Here is a 23,380-nt window from a genome sequence, read left to right as displayed (position 1 = left end):
CCTTCTCATTCAAGGGTTTGTATTTATTTTGATCATTTTAAACACTAGATTAATATCAAAAGCATCAAAACTATGAAAGAACACATGGAATTATTTAATTTACAAAAAAGTGTTAAACAAACCAGAATTGTTTTATATTTTAGATTCTGTAAAGTAGCCTCCTTTTTCCTTCATGACATCTTTGCACACTCTTGGTATTCTCTCAGTCTGCTTCATGAAGTGGTCTCCTGGAATGGTTTCTAATTAACGTGAGCCTTGTCAAGAGTTAATTTGTGGAATGACACGCCTTCTTGATGTGTTTGAGACCATCAGTTGTGCTGTTCGGAGGTAGGTTTAGCACACAGTGGATAGCCCTATTTGACTACTGTTGTAATCCATATTATGGCAGAACCATATTATTTCCTAGTTTTGATATCTTCAGTGTTAAACTACAATGTGGAAAATAATTAAAATAAATAAAAAACATTGAATAAGAAGGTGTGTCCAAACTTTTGACTAGTAGTGTATCTATGTGCATTATTTTTGAGCCCTCTCCTGTCTAAATAGAGTGCCCTCCTGTCTCTGCCACTTCTCAGCACAAATTGTTCCTTTAATTTAAGTCTGTGAGAGAAAGTCGTCCTTTCCTTTGCAGAGATTTCCTGAACTATGTCCATCCATTCCTCACCTCAAGGTTATCAATCAGTCAATCAAACTTTATTTGTAAAGCCCTTTTCAGACAATAATACTTTGACCCTAAGTGCCGTACATAAAGATAATAATGGTAGTAATAAAATAGTTTGAATTTCTAACCTCAGGGTCAGATAATTTCCTTGTTATTGCTTTTTTACAAACACAACCGTGTTTGACTCAAACACCAGTCCTTTTATCCTTTTAATGACATAGTCATTAGAAAAATACATAAAATACAGGACCTTTACATCATTAGGGACTCGATATATTTGCCTAGAATAACTACTTTTGGACACATCCAGAAAATGTGGGAGTGATTGGCATCCATGTCTCCACACTATCTCCAGCAGAACTGATTTGACTGAAAGCACAGGCCCTTAATGTGTGGTGTTATAAAAAATGTACCAAATGAATCTTTCTTTGTATACTCTCTGGTTTGTACATATCTGAAAAATTATTAAGTGAAGTCTAAATTATTTCTGCGGTTCAAAGCACAAACTGCTGTAATACTTTCATCCAATCACTGTTTGAGTCCAGAATCACTGATTCCAGGTTTGAATCTGGAGTCCAGGGCAGACCCAGTTAATATTTCGAACTCAACCTTTAAATTCCACCCCTAACTTTCCCCCAGAAGTTCAAAGTATTTTGATTTTTTCAGATCAAATATTAAGGACACTTTCTGATTTTTAAATGATTGAGTTAATTCAAAAATTCAACAGCATGAAGAATAAACAACCTGAAAATGTGTTAATTTGCTGCAGCTGACCTTTTTTCTTTCTTCTAGAGCTATTACAGAGTTAAATAAAAAGTATTTTGTTAATTTAATAATTGAATAAATATTTATTTTTTCAGAATTTGAAACCAAACATCTTAGGGATTTTGACTGTAAATTGGATAAAACAAAATATCTAAAGCGACTCCTCATGGTTGGGGAATTGTATGAATTATGACAAGAATCAATGCCAACTTTCAGTTTCAAGTTTATTGATCTGCAGTTTTCTTCATTCATTGATCTCTAGTTTGTGGTAAAAATTCAAACATCTTAAAAGCATAAACACCAAAGCATTTCATGCAGAATTTACTTTCCTCTGGAAAGATGAACTCTCATCTTTCCATAAAATCTTGGATTACATAATATGGTGCACATGTGCCTGAAAATGACTTTAGGGTTGAACTGTCCCTTTAGTCTCCTCTCTTTTAAAAAGCATTGGTTTCCGGCTCCACGTCGTTTCACCAAAGTTCTGTATGAGCTCCATGCCACAGTTTTCTCCAGATGCTCTCTAACATGTGTCTCTATGTCCCCGTGGATCTTTAGGGTCTTGAAGTGTTCAAAGTCAGAGCGGCCCAGCTTCCTCAGGCGCCGGGCTGCACTGCGATAGCACTTCCATGGCTGCGCCTCCACCAGCAATGCTGGCTGATGGAGGCAAGATGAGAGAGCAGCTGCAGCAGGCCGGCGTCTCCATGATTCAGATGGACCCACATGGTGACGGCCAGACACACACACAAGTGGAAGTGGGAGCTGCCATGCTTGATGAGGTAGTCCTGCAGCTGCTGTGTGTCCTGAGTGATGTCTAGAGGGATGAAGGAGATGTTGTTGGGAAGGGGGTTGGCCTGCTGAGCCCGCTGAATGAGCTCCTCATCAATGTCGAAGCCCAGGAGGTGGACTTTCCTTTTCTCTGACGACTCTGCACACGCAGGACCCAGAACCAGGTGCTTGTATAAAGCCACACTCAGATCCTGACACAGGTGAACAACAAAGAAGACTGGTTTATTGCAGATATGGCAGTATATTACAGTCCTAATCATGTCATAATTCAAAAATATTAATCATTCCTGCTTCTTTCCTTTTAGAGACATCTTTTAGTTGCCGTTAATAAGATATTGTGATTTCTCATTATTGTCTTACAACCGATCAATGAAACATTTTTAAAAGAAAACTCAAGTCCTTCCTTTTAGTCTCACTTTTAACGCAGTCTTATTCTTATGGTAGTCTTATTCCAGCTTACTTTATTTATTTATTTTATAGCTCATATTTTAGTCACTTTTTAAGTGTCCTATTTTAAATTATTATCAACATACCTATATTTGTTCAGTCATTTTTTATTTATTTATTTTAATTAACTAATTTATTTATTTTTTGTAATTTTATTTTTGTTTTACTTACTGTTGTATTTACTTTTAGTGTAGCATCTTAATAGATAGATATAATGACAGGATTTCCTCAGTTGTTCAGCAACTTCTTTTTTATTTTCATTTATTTATTTATTTCTAAACATGAAAACAGGTTTTACATCATGAACACTTTGGGTTAAGTTGCACCAATGTTCCTATGTTGGAACATGTGAATATAATCAATCAATCAATCAATCAATCAATCAATCAATCAATCAGATTTTATTTATAAAGCAATTTTCATACAATGATATTGTAACAAAAAGTTCTGTAAATAAAAAACAACCTAAAATAGAATAAATTAAGAAAAAGATCCCGACCCCAAACCCACTCCACTAATCCTAAGGTTAAGAACACAATATACGCAACAATAGTAATAAAAACAATACAAATAAAATAAATCAATACAGAATAAAAAAAGATGTTGCTGAACAAACTGAGGAAACACTCACATGGTATATTAATGAGGAAACACTGGAGGTCAAATAAGATGTTAAAACTCAACACGGAAGGAAATTAAAATCACCAAAACAAAATGCATTTCTAAGATAATAAAACACTAATATATTAAAACATTAAAAGAAAATAAGATGCCATACTTAAAAAATAAAGATAAAACTTAAAAGTAAATAAATAAATAAAATAAAAGTGCCCAAAATTTGATCTAGATAATAAATAAATAAATAAATAAATGAATAAATGAATAAATATGTTAAAAAGGTAGGTTTCGAGTTTGCTTTAAAAAACACCAACCATATACTGTAAGGCTGAGTTAAAAGGGAAGTATTAGTATCAAAACAACTCATGCTGTATAGAGTGTGTGGATCTGTTTGGCTCTTGAGTCTCTTACCCCTGAGTTGCATCCCACGTCCAGTATCAGCGTGTCTCTCTGAACATCACTGCAACCTAAGTCCTTAAGGAGGGAAGCTGGAATCAGACTCAGGCGGTTTTCAGGCGGATTGAAGGTGTAATAGTTTATAAAGTTGCCATAACGTGCGGCGCCTGGATCATTGCTCAAATCGTCTACATTGGCGGAGTCACTTATCGAGCATGTTGCCATTGTAGTCATCTAGAAGCCCCGCCTCCATGGTAAGAGCCCATGTACTTCCGGGTGACAACTTGTCATATTTGTGATTGGTCGGTTTAAAATAATCAGCTGTGAGGATTTATTAAATAATGATTCTTTTAATATATTGATGAGAAGTTGTTAGGAAATATCAAATAAAAAATATATAGTTCAAGGACCACCTCATGTGCATTGAACTGGGGCTCCATCATTGACTATGTATTATAATTTCCTCATTGTACTAGTTAAACTATCAAAACATGAATAATATAAAGTAATTTTATTCTATAAAGCATTCCTTTGAATTCATGTGCATTTTGCGGACTGTAGTTGAGAATTTTAGAGCTATAATATAATTAGTGGTGAACAAAGTACACAACTTCATTACTTATGTCAAAGTATAGATACTCCAGGTCAAATATTACTCCAATACAAGTGAAAGTTGCTCTGTCAGATTATTACTTGAGTTAAAGTACAGAAGTACTTCCTTTTAAAAATACTTAAGTATGCAAAGTACTTCTTAAAAATCTCAAAACGTTGTATTTTCAAAATACAAAAATGCATTCAAGAATACATAGGAGTGCATTCTGTTACATCATGTTTATTTAGAAAGCATTACTTGAAATCTCTAAGAAATATACCAAGGAATAAAAACAGAAACTAAGTTACTCCAAGCACAGACAACTTAGTTTTAAATGTTCATCTGGAATTAAACAAATGTTACATATCTTAACACGCTTTCTCAAGTTGGACTGTGAATTTTTGTATGTTTGAGCAGAGTGGGAAACAGGGTGAACATTTCAAATGATATGTATCATTCTTCATTTCAAAAACCTCTAACATGGGCTGAGGTATGACCGTGGGTGCTCAGGTGGAGAATCATAGCCATCATTACCTCATCTAAATGAACTGTCTGATCTGAGTGAAATTTGCTTTGGAGATGCACGATATACAGGTATGACTAAATCACTGAGACAAACAGAACTACACAAACACATTTTACTGTCTTAGGGATCAGATTTCAGAAAAGAGAAGGAAATTCATGAGCTGACTTCAAAGCAAAAGTAGTGAGTAACTAGAGCATTGATAGAAATGTGGTGGAGTAAAAAGAACAATAATTGTCTTCTGAATGTAGTGGAGTAAAAAGTACAATAATTGTCCTCTAAATGTAGTGGAGTAAAAAGTACAATAATGTCTTCTGAATGTAGTGGAGTAAAAAGTACAATAATTGTCCTCTGAATGTAGTGGAATAAAAGTAATACGTTTCCCAAAAAAATAATACTCAAGTAAAGTACAGATACTCAAAAAATGTACTTAATTACATCTATTTTGTTACTGTCCACCACTGAATGTAGTGTACAACCATAGAGTGTACAACGTGTACTCGGGGAATATTAACTGTTTGTCCTCCAGGTCAGTAGGGGGCGCTCTACAGTTCTGCTCACCAGTTTTCTTTCAGAATACCGGAAAGTCCCTCACGGGCTGCCGTACCTTACGAAAGCGAAGGTTAGCTAGCTTATGTGCTTATTTCGCGTGTCGGCGTGCTGACATTGAACACCCCACACCTTCTACAACTTGTTCTCGCTGCCCTTTTGTAAACTTAAAGGTAAGAAAGACATGTTTTATCCTCTAAGGGTGCATGAGAGGAAAACGTGAGATTATACGTCGATAAATCTGTCTACTTCTGTGCGCAGACTGCAAACTAAGAGTGGGAGCACATATATTTTTAGAAAGCCACATACAACATCTACAACTTAATGCGCAGATGATGAATAATGTTACCATCCAGACTTCTGAAGCCTCAGTTTATTCACCACCAGCAGTGACTGTTCATGTGTCAGAAGTGTGCAACTGTGACTCTTATCTAATCTTCTTTAATATGGTGGCATGGAATGATCTGAGCATTAGAAAGTACAAAAAACTGTGTCATTCATTGCAGTTGTAAGGCTCAAAAACATCCAGTTGAACTTCAGCGTGAGCCAGTGTTTCATATCCCGATTACATGTAATTTGAGGATAAAATGAGCATTTGTATAAACTGGACAAGATGTTCACTTCATTGGTGGAAAAATAGTCTTAATACAGTAGTACTTAGGTACCACTTTGAGCTCTGCATTGAAAAAAAAAATTCCCAGTTTTTGTTGACATGTGTTTCATCGACTACATAACAGATTTTGGTAAAAACTTTACAATAATGGAACAGGTTTCTTATAGAAATACTGCTTAATTCATGTTGAAGTAATGCATGACTCATGATGAATTTCTGTATGGATCAATTACTAAAAAAAACCTTGTATGTCCAGCAAATTTGGTCATATATGAACTGATGTATGAAGTAACTGTTATTTACCATACCTTAACTAATGATGTATTAAACACGTTGTCATTACGTGAAGTCACAGTGACAGGATTATTAGTTCATGGTGAACAACAGGTATTAATAATTCATACAGAAATTCATCATGAGTCATGCATTACTTCAACATGAACGAAGCATTATTTCGCTAAGAAAACTGTTCCATTATTGTAAAGTTTTACCCAGGTTTTAAAGGTAATTTTCTGCATGATAATGTGAACAAGTTGTTTTCTGATAAGCCAACAAAGGAAGCTCATACTCACATATCAAACAACATAGTCTACAAGAGAGAAGTGGATAAAACCTTTATCTTATTTGGAAAAATTATAGTTTGATATATTAGATATATACAAAAATAAAATAAAAAATATATTGTATAATTTTAAAATACAATATAGATGTAGAATCTTGCTGTGTAAGCTGTATTGAGAAACTGTTAAGTGGTAAATTAAGACCAAATGCCAGTGAGTAGATTAAGCATAAATGGAATCAAAGCACTTCCTGGATTTAATAACCACATGAAATCTAATTTAATATGGGTGTAAAATCAGTTTGGACACTCATTAGCAAAAATCTGGTGATGATTTCACACACCAGCCAAATCACATAGAATATTGACATAACATTAGTAGCCCCTAAATCGTCCTTTTCATACCCATACCCAAGTATGTGGAGAAAAACTTTAAGTGTTGCATCACATTATTCTGTTTATTTGCATTTTTTTTTTCAGTTTTTGCGTTATTTTGTCTTCCTCCTTAGTGTTTGCCATGCTTCGTCATTAAAGCACTTTGTAAACATATATTTTTAAAGCTGCTACATAAATAAAAGTTGTTATATTATTTTAACTGTTAACTTTACATCGGTCCAGTTCAGTATTTTTTTCCTGCAGAATCTGCTCTGACTTATCATTCCTGGTTCTTTCAGGATCCTCATCATGATCACTGGAAAGCGCCTGGCTGACATCGGCTATCGGACCTTCTCAGCCTCCATGATGCTGCTGACGGCCTACGGTGGTTACCTTTGTGTTATGCGAGGATACCGCTACATGCAGAAGCAGAAACAGCTTCAACTGGCAGCAGAGAACCAGGATCCAGAAGTCATCAAAGACTGATACTGAAAGGAAAGCTTTTCTTTATTTGCACAGATGTGGACATTTCCCATTCCTTTTCTTTCTTCGTCCATCACCAAATCATGAAGATGTTGAATCTTCCCTGGACGTTTGTCTGATTTCAGTGAGGGCATTGGGCTCGCACAAGGAAGTGCGTTGTCATAAGAGCTTCACCAAGCAAATTTACTGAGAACATATTTGCATCACTGACCTGTGTAGAATCCGTGTCTGGGTTGGAACCGTTTCAGGAGTGAAGATGGCTGTAATTGTTTGTACTATATTAAATTAAATGCCTTTAAACAAACTGTGTATTGTATTTTTTAAAAACACAACTGCACCAAGAAGGACGTGTTTTTAAAACAGAATATATTTGGAAATATATTTTTTTTACAAGGCACTCAAGTGAGAACATGATACCTGACATTTGGTATTGTCCCTATACCTGGATTCCTCTATAGGCAGTGACATCAAACAATTTCATACAAATTTGGTCTCAGAAGTCGTAGTAAAAAACAGTAAAACACAAACAAGTCACAAACAATGTGTGAGGGTTAAATCTACATAGATTAAAAAGGGCAGAAGACACTGCTGTTAAACTTTAAGTGTGTTGTAATTCACACACAAACAGGTGCCCTTCTTTAAAGAGCTGATAAAACCACAGCTACAACTTCTACTTTTGTTTAAAACCCGCTGTTTCACGCAACACACTTCAAAGTTTCAGCCCCTGGAGCAGCAGTTTTCTGCCCAGTGTGAAATAACCCTCAACATAAAAATAATCAAGTTCATCTGACCAATAAAACTGGGAGAGAACATTGAACCGACAAACATCTGGCAGCAAATAAATCCCATCATTTAAAAACACAAGGCTATGCATATCACTCGCTTCAACTGATTTCCATCTCAGCTTTTACATGTCACCTCCTGAAGCTGTCTTACTCGTCACAGGGCTCCTTCAGGCAGATGTCAGCGTCTGTTCATCCACCTTTAAGTTCATCTCGTATTGATCTGTGTGCACTCACTGTTAGTGGATAGCAGGGTGTGAGTGTGGGAGTGTCATAAGACAGCAACATATGAGGGACGGACTGCAGGGGGCTCCCAGGGTCAGGCTTTGTGTCACCAGCTGTTGTGGTTTTGAACCCGGTCTTTGGCAGCAGCACAGTGACCGTTAGTGCCGTTCTCTCCTTTGTTAGAGTGAGGAGAAGCTTTAAGTCCTCCCGAGGGCGTGTCTGGTTCTTCCTCTGAGGTGCTCTCAATGTCACTGCGGACGTCGTTGCACACCTGGAAGGATGATAAAACAGGAAAAAGGATTAACAAAGGAACATCACCAACAAACCAAACCAAAAAGATGACTCAGGTTTTTAATTGCAGCATATAAAAGGCTAATCCAATTGTTTGTTTATTGTGTGTACATTATTTGAACTTATCTTTTTAAAATGTTTTTGAAATACCACTCATATGCTGCTTGACACTTTATTTTGATCCCCATTTTATAAACAAGTATCACATTAATGTTGATCTCTTTTGTCCCACTATGAAGGAACATTTAAGCATAGAAACTTGAATAAAACTTTTCAGTACATATGAGAATATGTGAAGTTATTAACCTGAGGTCTGGTCCCAAATTGTTTAATATTCTAACATTTTATTTATTTATTATACTCAAAAATAATAATTGGAAAAAACTAAATACATTTCACCAAAGTATTACGACCAAAGTAGCATGGAACAGTTTTTTGAGTAGTACATTTAAAGGACCATTAAGGGATTTTTTTCATACCTTCTTATTCTTGGTAAATTGGAAAACAACTGAATATAATTCTTCTTAGCAGCATTGTCTTTAATTGCTAACAAGTTGACTGTGTGTTTAAGTCAAAGCTTTCACAATAGAAACATTTTCTTTAATCTCATATACCAAAACATCATAACATCAGTACAGTTCACATGCAGCACAGTCATTTTCAGAGACCCTACTTTGTCTCGGCTTTAATTCCAAAGTGACGACAGAGGACAATTTTATTAGTGTCCTGAGTCTAGAGTGCTCCCCAGTCGCTCTTAAAGAGACAGAAAAATGTTCAATAAAGAGATAAAGGAGTCACAACAGAGTGAAACTACGTATTCATTGTGTTGTCAACTTATAGTTAAGTCTGGGGGTTCCCAGTGTGAGGGTCAGGATACGCACAACAGGTCGCAAGAAGAATGTGGAAGGTCAAAAGATGATTTCCCAGGATGTGAACAAGACAAAAAAACACAGTGATCTGACTAAAGAGTTTTTACTATTGTTCTATTTATGGTTTCACAGATTTCACTGCTTTTAGTATTTTATTGTGATGTTTTTTCTATTTCACAGCCTGTTTTGGTCGTGCCACACTTTGGTCATGAGGAGGTCTTGTTCAGTTTAATTTATAAATAAATAACTTGACTGGAAAATCTCGCTCGAATGAACAAGGGATGCCCACTGACTAGACTTCTGCCCTAATTCTTAAAGCCATTGTTACACAGAATAACGTCTGAAAACAGCACAACAGCTTGATGTCATGTTTTAAAGTGTCTTTGACCACAAAACAGAAAAACATTTCTTGTTTCAGTTCGCTGCTCTGACACTCAATTCCAGCTCTGAAAGCTAGCAAAGTAAGCTCAACTACCTTTAAATCAGACACTTGTTCAGTGAGTGACTATTTGGTGTCATACTACTAGATCAAAAGCCACAGGTTAAGGGACTCTGTTATGTGTAATAACAGGTGTATTTAGTATCTCCATGTTGAAAAGTTGAAGTCAGTATGGCTTGGTTGCTGTGTCAAATAAAATAACAATATCGATTTCTTAAAACCAGCTCTATAATATATATGTAAATCACTGATGTTCATCGTAGCCACAGGGTGGTGGTGCAATACAGTTCCAACACACTCCTCCCTAATGAGAAACAGTTAAGCATACCTGACATTCAGGACACTATTACCACACTACTTATCTACAACTCTGACTACTGTCAGTCTGTCAGTGAGTCTGCAGCAACCAAACCTCTGTAACAGCACTGAACGTTCATAAAAAGAGATATTAAATAGATATGAGAGGAAGAGTGGAAAAGAATAGAAAACTTACAGCAGCAACAGAGAAGGTGAAAGGTCTCAGGCGGACAAAGCAAACACAGAAAGTGAGAGCAGCAGATGAGGAAGAGGAGCAGGGGCTCACTGGACAAAGATAGACAAAAAGATAGGATCTCCCTCTCTCAATCCAGAGGGAGAGAAAACAAACAGCGTCTGCAGAGACAAGAGACAGAGTCAGGGTAAAAAAGAAAAAAGAGTAGAAGCAGTAAATTCAACACCGAAAATATCTGTGATGTGATTTCTAAAAACATTCAGCTCAGAGATTTGACTGAACATGTTGTAAATGTTGTGGGGTCAGTAGGTAGTGGTGGATGAAGTAGCAGAAAGCCACATTGAGTAAAAGTAAAGATATCAAACCAGAAAGAACTTTGGTTAAAGTGAAAGTATGCTGTTTTAAAATGACTTGAGTAATAGGTATCTGATCATTTTTGTACTTCAAACATCAAACATTAAAATACAAATAAATTATGTTATTAAAAAAAAAAAGTGTTCAGGACTTTGATAATTGTAAACCCTGAGAAAAGACCACTGTGAGTTAGTGAATCTAAAATCTTTTGAGGAATCTGTTTCCAGTGATCAAAGGCACAAACGATTGTGATAAGGAGAAGCGTTCATATTCTCATATAAGTCACTCTAGAGTCTAATCTCTTACCCTGACAAGTGTTTTGGAACAATCAGAAATTGAGTTGTGTTTTTCCTCTCCTCCTGCTGGAACTTGTGTCGGGGAGAATGTAGTGAGTGACTGGTTAAACAAGTGAAAGAGAGAGAGCGGTGAAGTGACGTTGAATGGAGCGAAGCAGAAGGAGAAGAGTGTGTTTACAATATTCTTCTTCTGTGATGGTGTCTTTCTGCCACCCTCAGTTTGTAACCTCTTCATTTCTATTATTCATCACTGTATTTTCAGTTCCAATAATCAAAAATCATGAGACCTAGTTTCCTCCAGTTCACATATGAGGAAGTGACAGATTCGTAAGAAAACGTGTCGGAGTAGAGGTTCGCAATTCATTCAGAAAATGTAGAGAAGTAGATGTTTTTAAGAAAGATAAAAACTTAAGTTAAGTACAGACACATAAGTAATATACCTCATTTTTTAAAATCTACGTCGCTTTGTTGGATTCTTAGCTCCAGTAAAATTCATGAAATTACACTGCACATAAAAATTGCACATGTATGATGTTGAACCCCTCAGCAGGTCTTTACAGAGGACCGCATTAAAAACTAGATGGTCTACCCAGATGAATGAAATGTACTACAGAGGGGCTGAAGTTCTCTATGATCTTTGATTATTTAATCTGATGGTTCATTCAGCAAATGATAAAAAAAAACAAAAACAATTAATTGTTTTACAATATGTCAGGAAAGAATTCAATTGTAATATTACAGCTTGAGAGCCCGAGGACATCTTTTAATGTTTTGACCAAAAGTCCAAAATTAAACTAAAATAAATGTAACTATCATATAGAAAAACTATGAGCAGTGCATCTTCACCATAAAGAGGCGAGAAATCAATATTTTCTTTTTCATTTCTATCTTTGGAAACAAAGAGCTCCTACACTCTGACTTATCATCTAAATTCTGAGATAATTATGAGGAAAGTTTAAATCCAGAGATTTATTTTTTAAATTTGTTATTCAAATCCAAATTACCTGATGTCTGGGTCTTTGTCCTGAAGCGCTACTCAAAATAAACTTCCCAGACTTGCGTTTGTAAAAACACTGTATGCATGAGATTGCTGGCCCTAGATTAGTTGGCTCATGGTCTTCACTTACAGACTTGTCATCAGGTGTGCAAAGTTTTACCTCTTTAAACTGAAATGATATACAGTGGCAAGAAAAAGTATGTGAACCCTTTGGAACTATTGTCAACAATTCTTCATCGTAGGTGTTCTGAGAGCTCTTTTATGGAGGCATGGTTCACATCAGGCAATGCTTCTTGAGAATAGAAAACTCAAAACTGGGATTAGGGTTAGGATTAGGGTTAGGGTTTAGGTTTAGGGTTAGGGTTAGGGGTTAGGGGTTAGGGGTTAGGGGTTAGGGGTTAGGGGTTAGGGGTTAGGGTTAATCTCTTCTTATAGATTGGACTTCAGACTTAAATTACCTCTTAAAAAAGTAATTAGCCTCGGGGTTCAAATACTTTTTCCACCCTGCACTGTGAATGTTTACATGACGTGGTTTGTCTATTGTTGTGACTTAAATGAAGTTCAGAACACATTTTATGCAGAAATCCAGGTAATTCCAAAGGGTTCACATACTTTTTCTTGCAACTGTACATGCTTTGAGATGTGGTTTCTGCTCTGACCCACCTTTCCTCGTAGAACAGCTTTGAGAGCTATGCGGGCTATGAGGTAGGACCAGATGATGTGCAGCACTTGGAGGACCAGCAGTAAGATGTTGAAGAGCCACCAGGACGGGTACGGCCCGACTATGGCCCAGCTCTCAAACATAGTGGAGTTCAGGATCCTGGAAAACAAAAGGTCACACACGAGTGTAAGAGCACATTATTTACTTATAATCGTGTGCATACTCATTTACATGTGCATAATTTATCCCAGAGAGAGGAAAAAGAGTTAAGCAGTACTTCCATCAGCACTCCTCCAATGAGGCCAATTATAACAGAACAGATTGCAACTCTCATCTGGGTGCCATTGACAACTCAGCAGGGGAGTTACATGGATCGCCTGTACAGTCAAGTGAGTGTAGGTGAGGTCATGCTTCCTTTAAATTCAGGTGAGTGACAACAGGTTGTCAGCAGACCCACATCCCCCAGCAGAGGTTTGGATTTCAGTCCAGATAGCTGAACGGCAACACTAGCTTTATCACTCATCCACACCAAGACACTGAATATAGCTGCTCAGGTTACTTTCACCAATGATCGGTTCCCTTTTGTCTGGCTCTCTGGAGGCTGAGCTTCAACATACAGGTCCCTGTCAAGGATGAGTCATCTCCAGACTTGAAACATGAGCGAGGATCTCCACGGTGTAAAATAATGTCAGACACTGAAGGGTGCTGCAAGTTTCCTCCTCTGATTTACAAACTGGCTTGTTACATCTTACTTTAGGAGTATTTCTAACAACAAAGTCAGGCGAATTTTACAACTGCAGTGAAGTCTGAGCGCTTCTGTTCAGTGTTAGAAATTACCTCTGCAGGATATGTGCTGGAATAACTTCTGTTGGAAAGATCAGCTCACTAAAGCCAAAGAAACAAAGCTCAAAAACATCTATAGTTATCCAGGTTGCAGCCTCGATCAAAGCTTCAGCTGGGACATTATTAATGCATATAAATGTAATTTGAACATGTCAATGCTAAAATTGATCAGGTGGGTGTTTATTTGCATTATACTCCTGCACCATCGATCGATAAAGATTGTTGCAGATGCAGAATAGACCTGATATTTATTCTGAGACTGCAGGTCGCACGGCAAACTCACCATATTGGAAATATAACAAGCCGTGTGATGAAGAACGCAACACTAAACACAATGAAAAGGAAGTCACATAGGCGCTGGTACTTGGTGTAGTTGGCCAGCTTGGCAGCCTGGAGGGGAAGAAAGTAAGAGATGTGACAAAAGAGTTCATGACAACATATGTGTAGAGCATAGCCGTCTACCAACGTGTCTAATTTAAGAACTAACGATCTTTATCTGTTTGGATTTCAGCCAAATGGCAGGGGCTGATAATAATGACACATCATCTTCATTGATCAGGTAAATATGTGCTTTACAATATCCTAAAGAGAAAGAACTATATAACGACTTATACACTCAGGAGCCACATTTCACCAAATCCTCCCTCATTTTAACCAGAAGGCTGTAAATGATGTATAATGTATGAGAAGCAGGTGGACAGGTTTTCTATTATAGCTTGAGAAGGTGTCATAGGGACAAATTTGGTAACACAACATCAATTTACAATCATTCAATTTTCAATTTCATTTAGTTAAACATGATGCCCTAAACTTAAAAGTGTTGGATTTTTGATTTGTAGCTCCTCGTTTAAAATATCATAATGTTTATTTCAATGTAATTCAAATGAGAACCATGTCACTGCTCACCTCCAGCAGAAAGTCAGAGGCATCATGCACGCACATCACTAGGCTTCCCACTCGCGCCATGTTGTTGACGTATGAGAAGCTGATCAGGCTGACTGTAGCCAGGTGATGGATGAACATGATCAGAAAGTCCTAGAATCAGAAAGAGGGGGAAGGAGGTCATTAAGCTCATAGTATCCTATTACCCCTCTAGAACACTACGCTCCCAACATGCAGGCCTGCTGGTCGTACCTAAAGTCTCTAAAAGTAGTATGGGAGGTAGAACCTTCAGTTATCAGGCTCCTCTCCTTTGAAATCATCTACCAGTCAGGGTCTTGGAGGCAGACCCCTCCCCCCAACCCCCTCATCACTTACTTTAACTCCACCTGTCCCATTGAAAGTTACTAAACATAGTAACCAACTGTCTTGGTGTTGGGTCCTTGCTCATAATTTGAAATAGAGTGGTCTAGACCGGCTCTGTTTGTAAAAGCGTCTTCAGATAACGTTTGTTGTGATTTGGCGCTGTACAAATAAAGATTGATTGATTGCTGAAGCGCATCTTCAGTTTGACAGAAAATTCAAAGCTGACACGTGGGGGCGTTCTGGTGATACTGTGGATTAGACTTGCACCTCTTTCTCTAAATATGTTTCTTGTCTGCCTTACCTAAGGTTAAATACCACAAAAGGATAATAGAAAAATACAATAACAGTAAAAAAACTGCATTTTAATTGAAGGAAATAAACATACGGACCGCGTAGCTGTGCTTAAGTCAGATTATAGGTCACATTCATTCAATGAATGTTCAATGATGTAAAAGAAGTCACAGCCTGAGGTGATTTTTTCCAGGAAACTTAATTCAGTCTTTGGAATGCTGACAAAACAAGCCCCAGCTATTACACCAATACAGACTTTACTTTGTGTTAAGAGTCATTATATGGAGGGAAAGGTGGACTGTGGATCAGAGTCTATGAAGCAAATCATGCAAAGTAAAAAAATAATTCAAACATATGCACGGCTTCAGGACAATACTTTGACTAGACAGACATGTGAGGAGTGAGTGCTCCAGGCTATATGATTAATTACAGTGTCTCTGTGCCAACACAAAGCTGTATCAAAGGTATGATATACAATAAGTGAAGGAATACTGCGAGGTGCTCTGCTCATGTTGGATTAAGATGAGATCAGACTGAGTCCTGTCTGTAAGAGGGGACTGGATCTTACCCTGTCTTGATGTTGGGTCTTTTTTTAATAAATCCACATAGAGTATGGTCTAGACCTGTTATGTTTGTAAAGAATCTTGAGGTAATGTTTATTGTGATTTGGCGTTTTATAAAACAAGTACGGAAGAGGATTAGGGCCACTGGGACATTTTTTTGTATTATTAGTATTATTATGAGAAAAAAGTCAGAATCCTGACTTTAATCTCAGAATTCTGACTTTTTTCTCAGAATTATAATAACAAAAAAATGTTTACCTAAATTTTTTTTTAGCAGGGGCCCTAATCCTCTTCAGTAATAAAGACAGATTGATTAAAATTAAATATGATGAGGTCTAGTTGTTTGATATTTTTTTTTACTTGTTTTAGATTTCCTTTATTTTAATGAACATTCAAATGTTGTAACTCAATATTTTGAAAAATGCCATGAACATAATTTGCACATATTCCCTCAAGATCCTTGCAAGGAAAACACTGAATCATTGCTCCCTTAAGGTTGTTTATATTTTCTAAACCAATCACAACAGTCCTGGGTTGCACAAACCTCTCGATGCAGCAGGGGGCCTTTTTGTAAATCATGTTGGCAGGGAACATGGATATTTCATTACGACCTGTATACACATTGGTGATTATTTATCTTAGATTTTATTTTTACCCATTTTATTGTCTTAACTGGTCATGTTTTATCTTTAACTATTTCCCTTTGTTGTTTATTTATGTACAAGTTATTTCAAGTGGTGTGCATCGGTCTCTACTTCTAAATCCATTCTGTTTTAAGTTTAGTCATTATATATTTGATTATCACTACAAAGCACTTTGAATTACATTTGATGTGTACGAAAGGTGCTCTATAAATAAAGCTTGATTGATTAATTGATTGACACAGACTTTTAAAATAGCTTTATTCAATTAGGAGTTTAAAAGATATTTTTTGGGGGAATTTTTGCCTTTTCTCAGATAGGACAGCTGAAGAGAGACAGGAAATGTGGGGAGTAGAGGGTGGGGGATGACATGCAGTCAATGGTCGAGGCTGGATTCGAGCCTAAAACCTCTGCGACAAGGGCTAGAGCCTCTGTATATGGGGCGCGTGCTTAGGCCGCTAGGCCAACGGCGCCCCAGGAGTTCAGATTATCTTCACAGTATAAAACCGGCATGAATACAAACATTTAAATCATAAAGACTCTTCATTGGACTGTCTCTTATTATTGTAGACTATGAGAAGAAATGTTTTTTGGGCCAGAGTATCCAAGACTGTGTGCAAAAATCCTGGTGAGGAACTTGCTTTGTTGGAGTATTTGCATGTGTGAAGGTGGGCCCGGACATGAGCGAGTCAAAATATATGCAAAATAAAACACAGAGTAGTAAAATAAGATGTACAAAATACAAGGACAGATGCCTTTTTGCATGTTGTGAATGATTCATAGAGTAGGTTGTAACTCAGGGGTAAATGCTGATTTATTTGGCATTAGGGGTTCGAAGATGTTAAAAAACACACAGCTAAAGGAAGGGAGAGCGCCATCAGGAAAATGTGAAATGAAGACTTTAGTTTCAGAGGAGTCAGATTATATAAATGCGTAATTTCTAATATCAGCCTGATGAAGACACATGCCATTTGACAATCATCTGATTATACATGTCACACCGGATCAGCTCCACTGTGTGAGTGTTGTTCTGGCCTACTGTTCCAGTGTCACAGTTCGATTATTAGCTGTATTAAACATTAAAGTCCGAGTGTCTGTGGCTGTAACTAACTCCAGCTCCGTCAGGTTGGTGGTGTTCAGTGGAATTTCTGTAATTGAGTTAGGCCTGCTCCGTCCTGCTCTCACATGACACCGGGTGCCCTCGTGCTGAAAATCCAAAGCATTCACAGACGGCGCAGCACCAGGCCCCGCTCCCGCTCCCACTCCTCGCCCTCCCAAAAAACATAACCATGTGACTTTCCAAAAATGATCACAAACGCAAGAGCTCGGAACAAAGCATGCATCTGAAAATGCGCCTGCAAGAACACACACACACACACAGTCATCCCTACACTTATACTCTCTGCCATCGGCACATGAGGAACAATGGATGTATTAACAAGTGTTTCATTGGGAGTGGCAGTTGTGGGGTGTATTGTGTGGTCTAACCTAACAGAAATTCACTGTGGTTCCTCTTACCTTCCTTTTAATGTCTCTGAACTGGGAGAACATGAGCGACCAGTAGAAAGCCAGCTCTGTCACGTAGTAGTGGTAAAGACCCGGGGTCATGACCTGAAGAGACAGATGGTCGGACAAGAAGGCATTCGACATAAGTGTTTATTCAATTTAGAAGAACATATTCTGTACATACTCCAAAACACTGAGGGTGAAAGAACGACACATGACCTCCGCTGGGCATACAGTCATTCCCACTCACAATCCGGTCCAGTGAATCACCCTGATGTCAAAATTTACTGAGGCAATGAGGCATGAGAGGCTTTGCTCCAATACCTTTAAAATGAGACTGCAACTACACTAACAGTTAAGTCTTAATGAGAGTGACATCTTTAACAGTAGAGTAAAAAGTCAGCGCTCTTTGACTTTCTTTCTAAATAAAAATAACCTTTGTTATTCAATTATTCAAGAAACACTGGTATATCAATATTTCAACATTTTGATTTTATCTCCAGTTGAATGGTTTGTATTTCAAGCTCTGTTTTAATGCTGTACATAAAACTGTGATGTGTTTCTATTTCTCAATAATGAGATTGTGACAGATTAGATCTGGAAGAGAAGTCTGCTTTTCCTTATGCATTGAGTTAAACAAAACAATATGAGGCGGGAATTTAAACACTACATTATAGTCGGTAAAAGTGTAGTGCAACTGGAAATATCAAAAGATAGACAACAATGTATAAAAGGATAACACTAATTCCTAGTGGTAGATATCACATAGCTTAACACTGACAGAGTAATTGTTAAAAACATTACATCTCAGAGGCACTGTGAGGAGTTTTAATGTTGTATTGATCCCTTTGTCATCATGTGGCTCTTGCCAAAGTGAGCATTTGATGTAAAGCAAACGAATGAAACCCAGTTCCTCTTTTTAATACTACTGTTCTTTGTTCAAGACAACTCTTTGCAGGATGCAGTGATGAGGAGATGTATTGGTTTGTAGCCACATTGAATTATCAACTGTCAAGTAAAAACGACTAAACTTTGTAAACTGATTAATGACCGTTAGTTAGCTTACAAAGGGGGACCAGATGTACCAGTTTAATGTTACCTGTCACAGCTCTGGTGTCATGTGTCCCAAAGAATGTCACAATAACATACAAATGCACACAGTTTAACCATTTAGTCCTCAAAGAGCAGTGAAGCTTTCATTTACTGGCATTACCATCAAATCTTGCTTATAATAGTTTAGCTTCTTTAGCTAGCACAGCCCTGGTTGTAGTTTTCTCCGTATATAATAATAATAATAATGACGGAGCGCTACCGCAGGTCCTTCATTTCATTTAGATTACTTAAAAATAACAAAATAAAAACATGCTGGAAGACATCTTGCGTCCCCCAATAGTGTTTCGCGACCCCAAACTTTTTAGCCCACGACCCCCAAAATATAATAGTGCCAGAGACTGCAGACCCCACATTATCCTGGGGTGGTTAGATATTGCTCGGAGTAGCATGCAAGAACTAGTAGGCCAATCCAAAAACCTACATATTTCCTTTTCATTTAATAAACGCTATAGGAGGCATGATTTCCTCAGGGGTCTTATGGCATCAGGGTACAGGAAAAATGGTTTTTATTTGCATTGTTTTATCTGAAATTTAGTGACATTTTGTATGTTTACAACAATGGATAAAACATGCAATTTTAGATCATTCTAATTTTTTATTATGTTTAGGAAGGCATATCGCGACCCCCCCATCAGTGTCTCGCGACCCCCCAGGTGGTCCCGACCCCCATTATGGGGACCCCTGGTCTAAACAACACCTCAACAGAAAGCCTACGTTTTTTTTTACTATTTCTGCTCCAGTATCAGCCATGAGGACAAAATGTTATGTAAAAATAAAATGTTCTAAAGTAAAAAAACTCCTCCTGCTGACTAACTTACTTCTCTCTGCCAAACATTTAATCCGACCTGAACACAGACACTCAATATAGTATGAAGAAATAACCAATCGTGTCACTGATAATCTCATTTTACTCTGTAGGTCATGAAGAGGCTTGAATTAAAGTGACACTGTTAAAAAATCCTCACAGTGTCTTTAAATAGTTAAATTAATACCAATGATAATGTCTTGGATGGTTGGTTAATTTTCCGCAGTATTTTAGCTTTAAATAAATATACATCTATTCACATGAAAGTATTTATTCAGCCAATCACAATCAAGGCTCAGAAAGAAAATAATAACTCTTCTAACCTCTATGGTATGAAGGAAACAACAGGAATACAAGTACATGTTACAAATTTGACTTACGTGAATGCTTTTTATGACACATTTTTATCTTTATAAGAACAGTAAAGAGGGAGCGGTAAAAGGTAGTGAGGTGAAAGTAAACATATGCTAACAATTCTTCTGTTGTTTACTGAGGTGTAAGGAGGTAAAAGAACAGGAAAAAGTCAACACAAGCTACTTGTCTGCTTTACAGTGATGATCATATACACCAGTTTATAAGCGGTCAAAGTCTTAATATTTAATACAACAGCACTGCAGTAGATGTTCATATCCTGTGGGTTTAACTTGGAGGTGAGATCTGAGTTTGTAGCTGCAGATTGCATTAGGGATTATATAGACAGAGGTTTTAAACTGAGTCATACCTGATATGGTAACCGTACCAGCATATGCCGAGTGTCCCACATCCAAGGGTTTCTAAACACAACCACACAATAGTTCACAAAAGTACTGATTTTGTTTCCACAATAATCAAAAAACACATCAAAAAAGTATCAATCATGTTAGCAGTAAACTTGTGCCCACCTGCCACAGAAATTGGAACCCATATGTAAATATGCACAAATAAAATGTGAACCTCCACCTAGAAGTGAGAGATATAAAATAAGACAGTTTAGAGAACAACATGTGAAAAATTCAACTTTAAATCCACCTGCACACCCTTAACATTAACAATGTCACACCACACATAAAGCAATCTGAAACCACACCTGCACACAACCACAACCACAACCACTTTGTGCTCAAGCCTGCTGAGGAACAACAGGCATTGACCTACATGCTCTCGCAGAACTTAGTGTGTGTGCTGGGTTTGTCTTGGTTCCTGCGGTGTCTGAACCAACGCTGGATCTTTCGGACCTCCCAGTCCAGCTGCTTTGAAAGGCCGCTCAGGTGGCGAGAGTCTGGATTCTGTGCAGAGAGAGAGAGGAGAGGAAACAGGAAACAACTCAGGCTGGATCAAAGAGACTCACAAGGATGAAAGAAGAGATTTAAATCTACAGTATTAAGTACAAGCATTAGCATATCGCAATGTTGCTGATGAGTCACTATTTGCGCTTTAATCTACAGATGACGGACTCAGTGAGAGCATGTGAAGTCAGCAAATGCTAAACTGATCAGGGTGAAGTTTGCAGTTAAAGTTGCTTTAACTTACAAAAGTTACAATCAGGTCAGAATTAACTGTTTCATCATACTTCAGCTGTGCACAAGCTAAGTTCCTTCAATCTGCCACACAAATCAATTTGACCTCCTTCCTTTTTGTGTCGAGAGCTAAACTGATTTGATTTCATGAACAAGTAATCGTTTTTTTCCCCCTTGGCTTGAGATGTTAGCCCTCTTTGTCCTGTGAAATATGAGGGAACTGTAGTGTAAGAATGTAAATTTAGCATCAGAAAAGTTTTCCACTACAACTTTGTGTCTAATATTCTGATATACAATTAATCAGATGTATTGGTCGTTGCATTTAATAATGTATGATAAAATGATGTCCATTTTTTAGCAGAAAAAAATCTCCTTTTTTAATATGAAGTTGAATTTTTTATTTATTTAAATTATCCACCAAAGACATAGAAAACAGTACATTTAAATGTGTACAGAGTATATGATCTACGCTCCTGGGAAACATAAGTGCCAGTCCAGATCAGAATGATCATACGTTTATTATTCATTTAATCTAACATGGAGAGCATTTGCAGACCCATCACAGCTGGTTGAATTCTCTGTTTCTCCTCATCCTTAAAATCATCCCTTCTTTGAAAACAGTGCGCCATACAGAGGACTTTACAACTACTCAGAGCTAGGTGTGAAATTTAAGATGTAACTTATGCCTGTGTTGGAACTATGTCAGCGAGTGTAACACCCAAAATGTTGTAGTGTAAACTCCATCATAAATTAGAAATTACGTTCAAACTAGTCCACGTTTGAATTTACGAAATTCTCCAATTGTATTTTTCAGGTTATTCAACTATGTGATATGTTTGACTTAACTCTGGTTTAGACCAATCGGTAACCTCCGGCCGTGAGAATTGAAGCCAATGCGGAAATGTTAAAAACTGCAGTTCATCCAGTGTCCACTTGAGGCCGGCTCCGGGAGGACCGGAAACCATATACACACAAATTCAAAAAAGACGATCTCTACGGCAATAATAAATATGTTTACAGCCTGGTATAAAAAATTAGTGTAGTCTGGATAATCATTTCTCGATCGGCACACACTGTATGGGGGGGTTACATAAGGCGACAGTTTCGAAGATATTAAGATTACGAGTTTTCAATTACTGTTGGCTAGGAGGCTCAAAGCCTGTCTCTTTATGTCATACTAGCTCGACAGCAATTATGTTGAGATCAACATTTCCAATATGGCTGCTGCCACCGATTGGCCTCAAAGATGGGTGACGTCAGGCTACTACGTCCATTATTTATACAATCTATGGTTCAGACAAGCATGGTTTGTTGCACTATGCACCCCCACAGGTCAAGATGGAAATATAGACATTAATTATTAAACTTCAGAATACTAATTGTGTAATATAATGCTATCCCAATTATGTTAATGTAGCCCTTTTTTCTTACAATTTCCATCCTCTAAGTACAATTCAGGTCAACATCAATGGCAAGACAACAATAGAACTTTCTTAAAATAACGATAATCAATCTTGTCTATTAATAAGTGTTTTTTAATCCAGTGTTTGAATCTCAACTCAAACTTTGACCCTCATAGCCCAAACTTTCTACCACTATCCATTTCTGAGTTGACGCACAATGTGAATTATTTGGCACATCATCCATTACTGACGTTTCTCTATAAAAAGAAGGAACACGTCAAGACTGAAAGCAAACCTGTGTGATGGATGTAAACACTTTCTCCAGAACTGCATTGGGCTGAGCTCTTCGTCCAGTTCCTGGCTGCACATGAAGACTCCGGGCGCAGGTACTTGCAATAAATCTGTGTCAGAGGGCCAAAAAAAACAGTAGGTGAAATGAAGGCTCACAAGATGTTTTGAAAACTTACATAACAGCTCTGAAAGGAAAGCCTACAGGAACGGTCAAGCTCAGTTTTATATGGTATTCAATCCACCATCAGATAGTTGAGGACAGTTCCTTTGCGATTTTGAGACTGGTAATAATGTGTCAAATTCCTGAAATGTAAAAATGTTTCAAGGAATGGATCAATTTTTGAGATTCTCAGCAGATGTGATTTAAAATGAGTGTCTGGATATCGGATCCAGATGGGAACTCAGAGAC

General features: G+C 37.4%; 3 protein-coding genes across 3 annotated transcripts in view; 1 reads left to right on the top strand and 2 right to left on the bottom strand.

Annotated features, from left to right (window-relative positions):
• Positions 1 to 1,631: 1,631 nt before the first annotated feature.
• On the bottom strand, positions 1,632 to 3,947 carry LOC117812622 (pre-miRNA 5'-monophosphate methyltransferase). The gene is given in 4 exon segments (XM_034683514.1): positions 1,632 to 1,936; positions 1,939 to 2,076; positions 2,079 to 2,406; positions 3,692 to 3,947. Coding segments are annotated over 4 exon segments (789 nt in total). The 5' UTR covers positions 3,911 to 3,947; the 3' UTR covers positions 1,632 to 1,832.
• Positions 3,948 to 5,381: 1,434 nt separating this feature from the next.
• LOC117815931 (cytochrome c oxidase assembly protein COX14 homolog) lies at positions 5,382 to 7,674 on the top strand. The gene is made up of 2 exons (XM_034687964.1): positions 5,382 to 5,513; positions 7,187 to 7,674. Exon 2 carries the CDS (start codon positions 7,197 to 7,199, stop codon positions 7,371 to 7,373), a length of 177 nt encoding a protein of 58 aa, XP_034543855.1. The 5' UTR covers positions 5,382 to 5,513; positions 7,187 to 7,196; the 3' UTR covers positions 7,374 to 7,674.
• Positions 7,675 to 7,718: 44 nt separating this feature from the next.
• The window catches only part of cers5 (ceramide synthase 5), a 33,219-nt gene continuing 17,557 nt past the window's right edge, over positions 7,719 to 23,380 (bottom strand). The window contains exons 2-10 of the mRNA XM_034687953.1: positions 22,976 to 23,081; positions 20,916 to 21,046; positions 20,663 to 20,720; positions 20,503 to 20,553; positions 17,876 to 17,968; positions 14,524 to 14,652; positions 13,901 to 14,007; positions 12,777 to 12,933; positions 7,719 to 8,648 (exon numbers count right to left, since the gene is read on the bottom strand). Of these exons, the coding sequence (XP_034543844.1) occupies positions 8,484 to 8,648; positions 12,777 to 12,933; positions 13,901 to 14,007; positions 14,524 to 14,652; positions 17,876 to 17,968; positions 20,503 to 20,553; positions 20,663 to 20,720; positions 20,916 to 21,046; positions 22,976 to 23,081 (997 nt within the window). The 3' untranslated portion in view covers positions 7,719 to 8,483. The remainder of the gene's footprint in view (positions 8,649 to 12,776; positions 12,934 to 13,900; positions 14,008 to 14,523; positions 14,653 to 17,875; positions 17,969 to 20,502; positions 20,554 to 20,662; positions 20,721 to 20,915; positions 21,047 to 22,975; positions 23,082 to 23,380) is intronic.

The sequence above is a fragment of the Notolabrus celidotus genome, chromosome 1 (genome assembly GCF_009762535.1).
Source record: "Notolabrus celidotus isolate fNotCel1 chromosome 1, fNotCel1.pri, whole genome shotgun sequence".
Lineage (NCBI taxonomy): Eukaryota > Metazoa > Chordata > Actinopteri > Labriformes > Labridae > Notolabrus > Notolabrus celidotus.
Note: the sequence above shows the minus strand (reverse complement) of the source record. Positions and strands in the feature narration are given on the sequence as shown.

Excerpts from the sequence above, each read along its gene's own strand:
- LOC117815931 (XM_034687964.1), top strand. The coding sequence starts at position 7,197 with ATGATCACTGGAAAGCGCCTGGCTGACATCGGCTATCGGACCTTCTCA.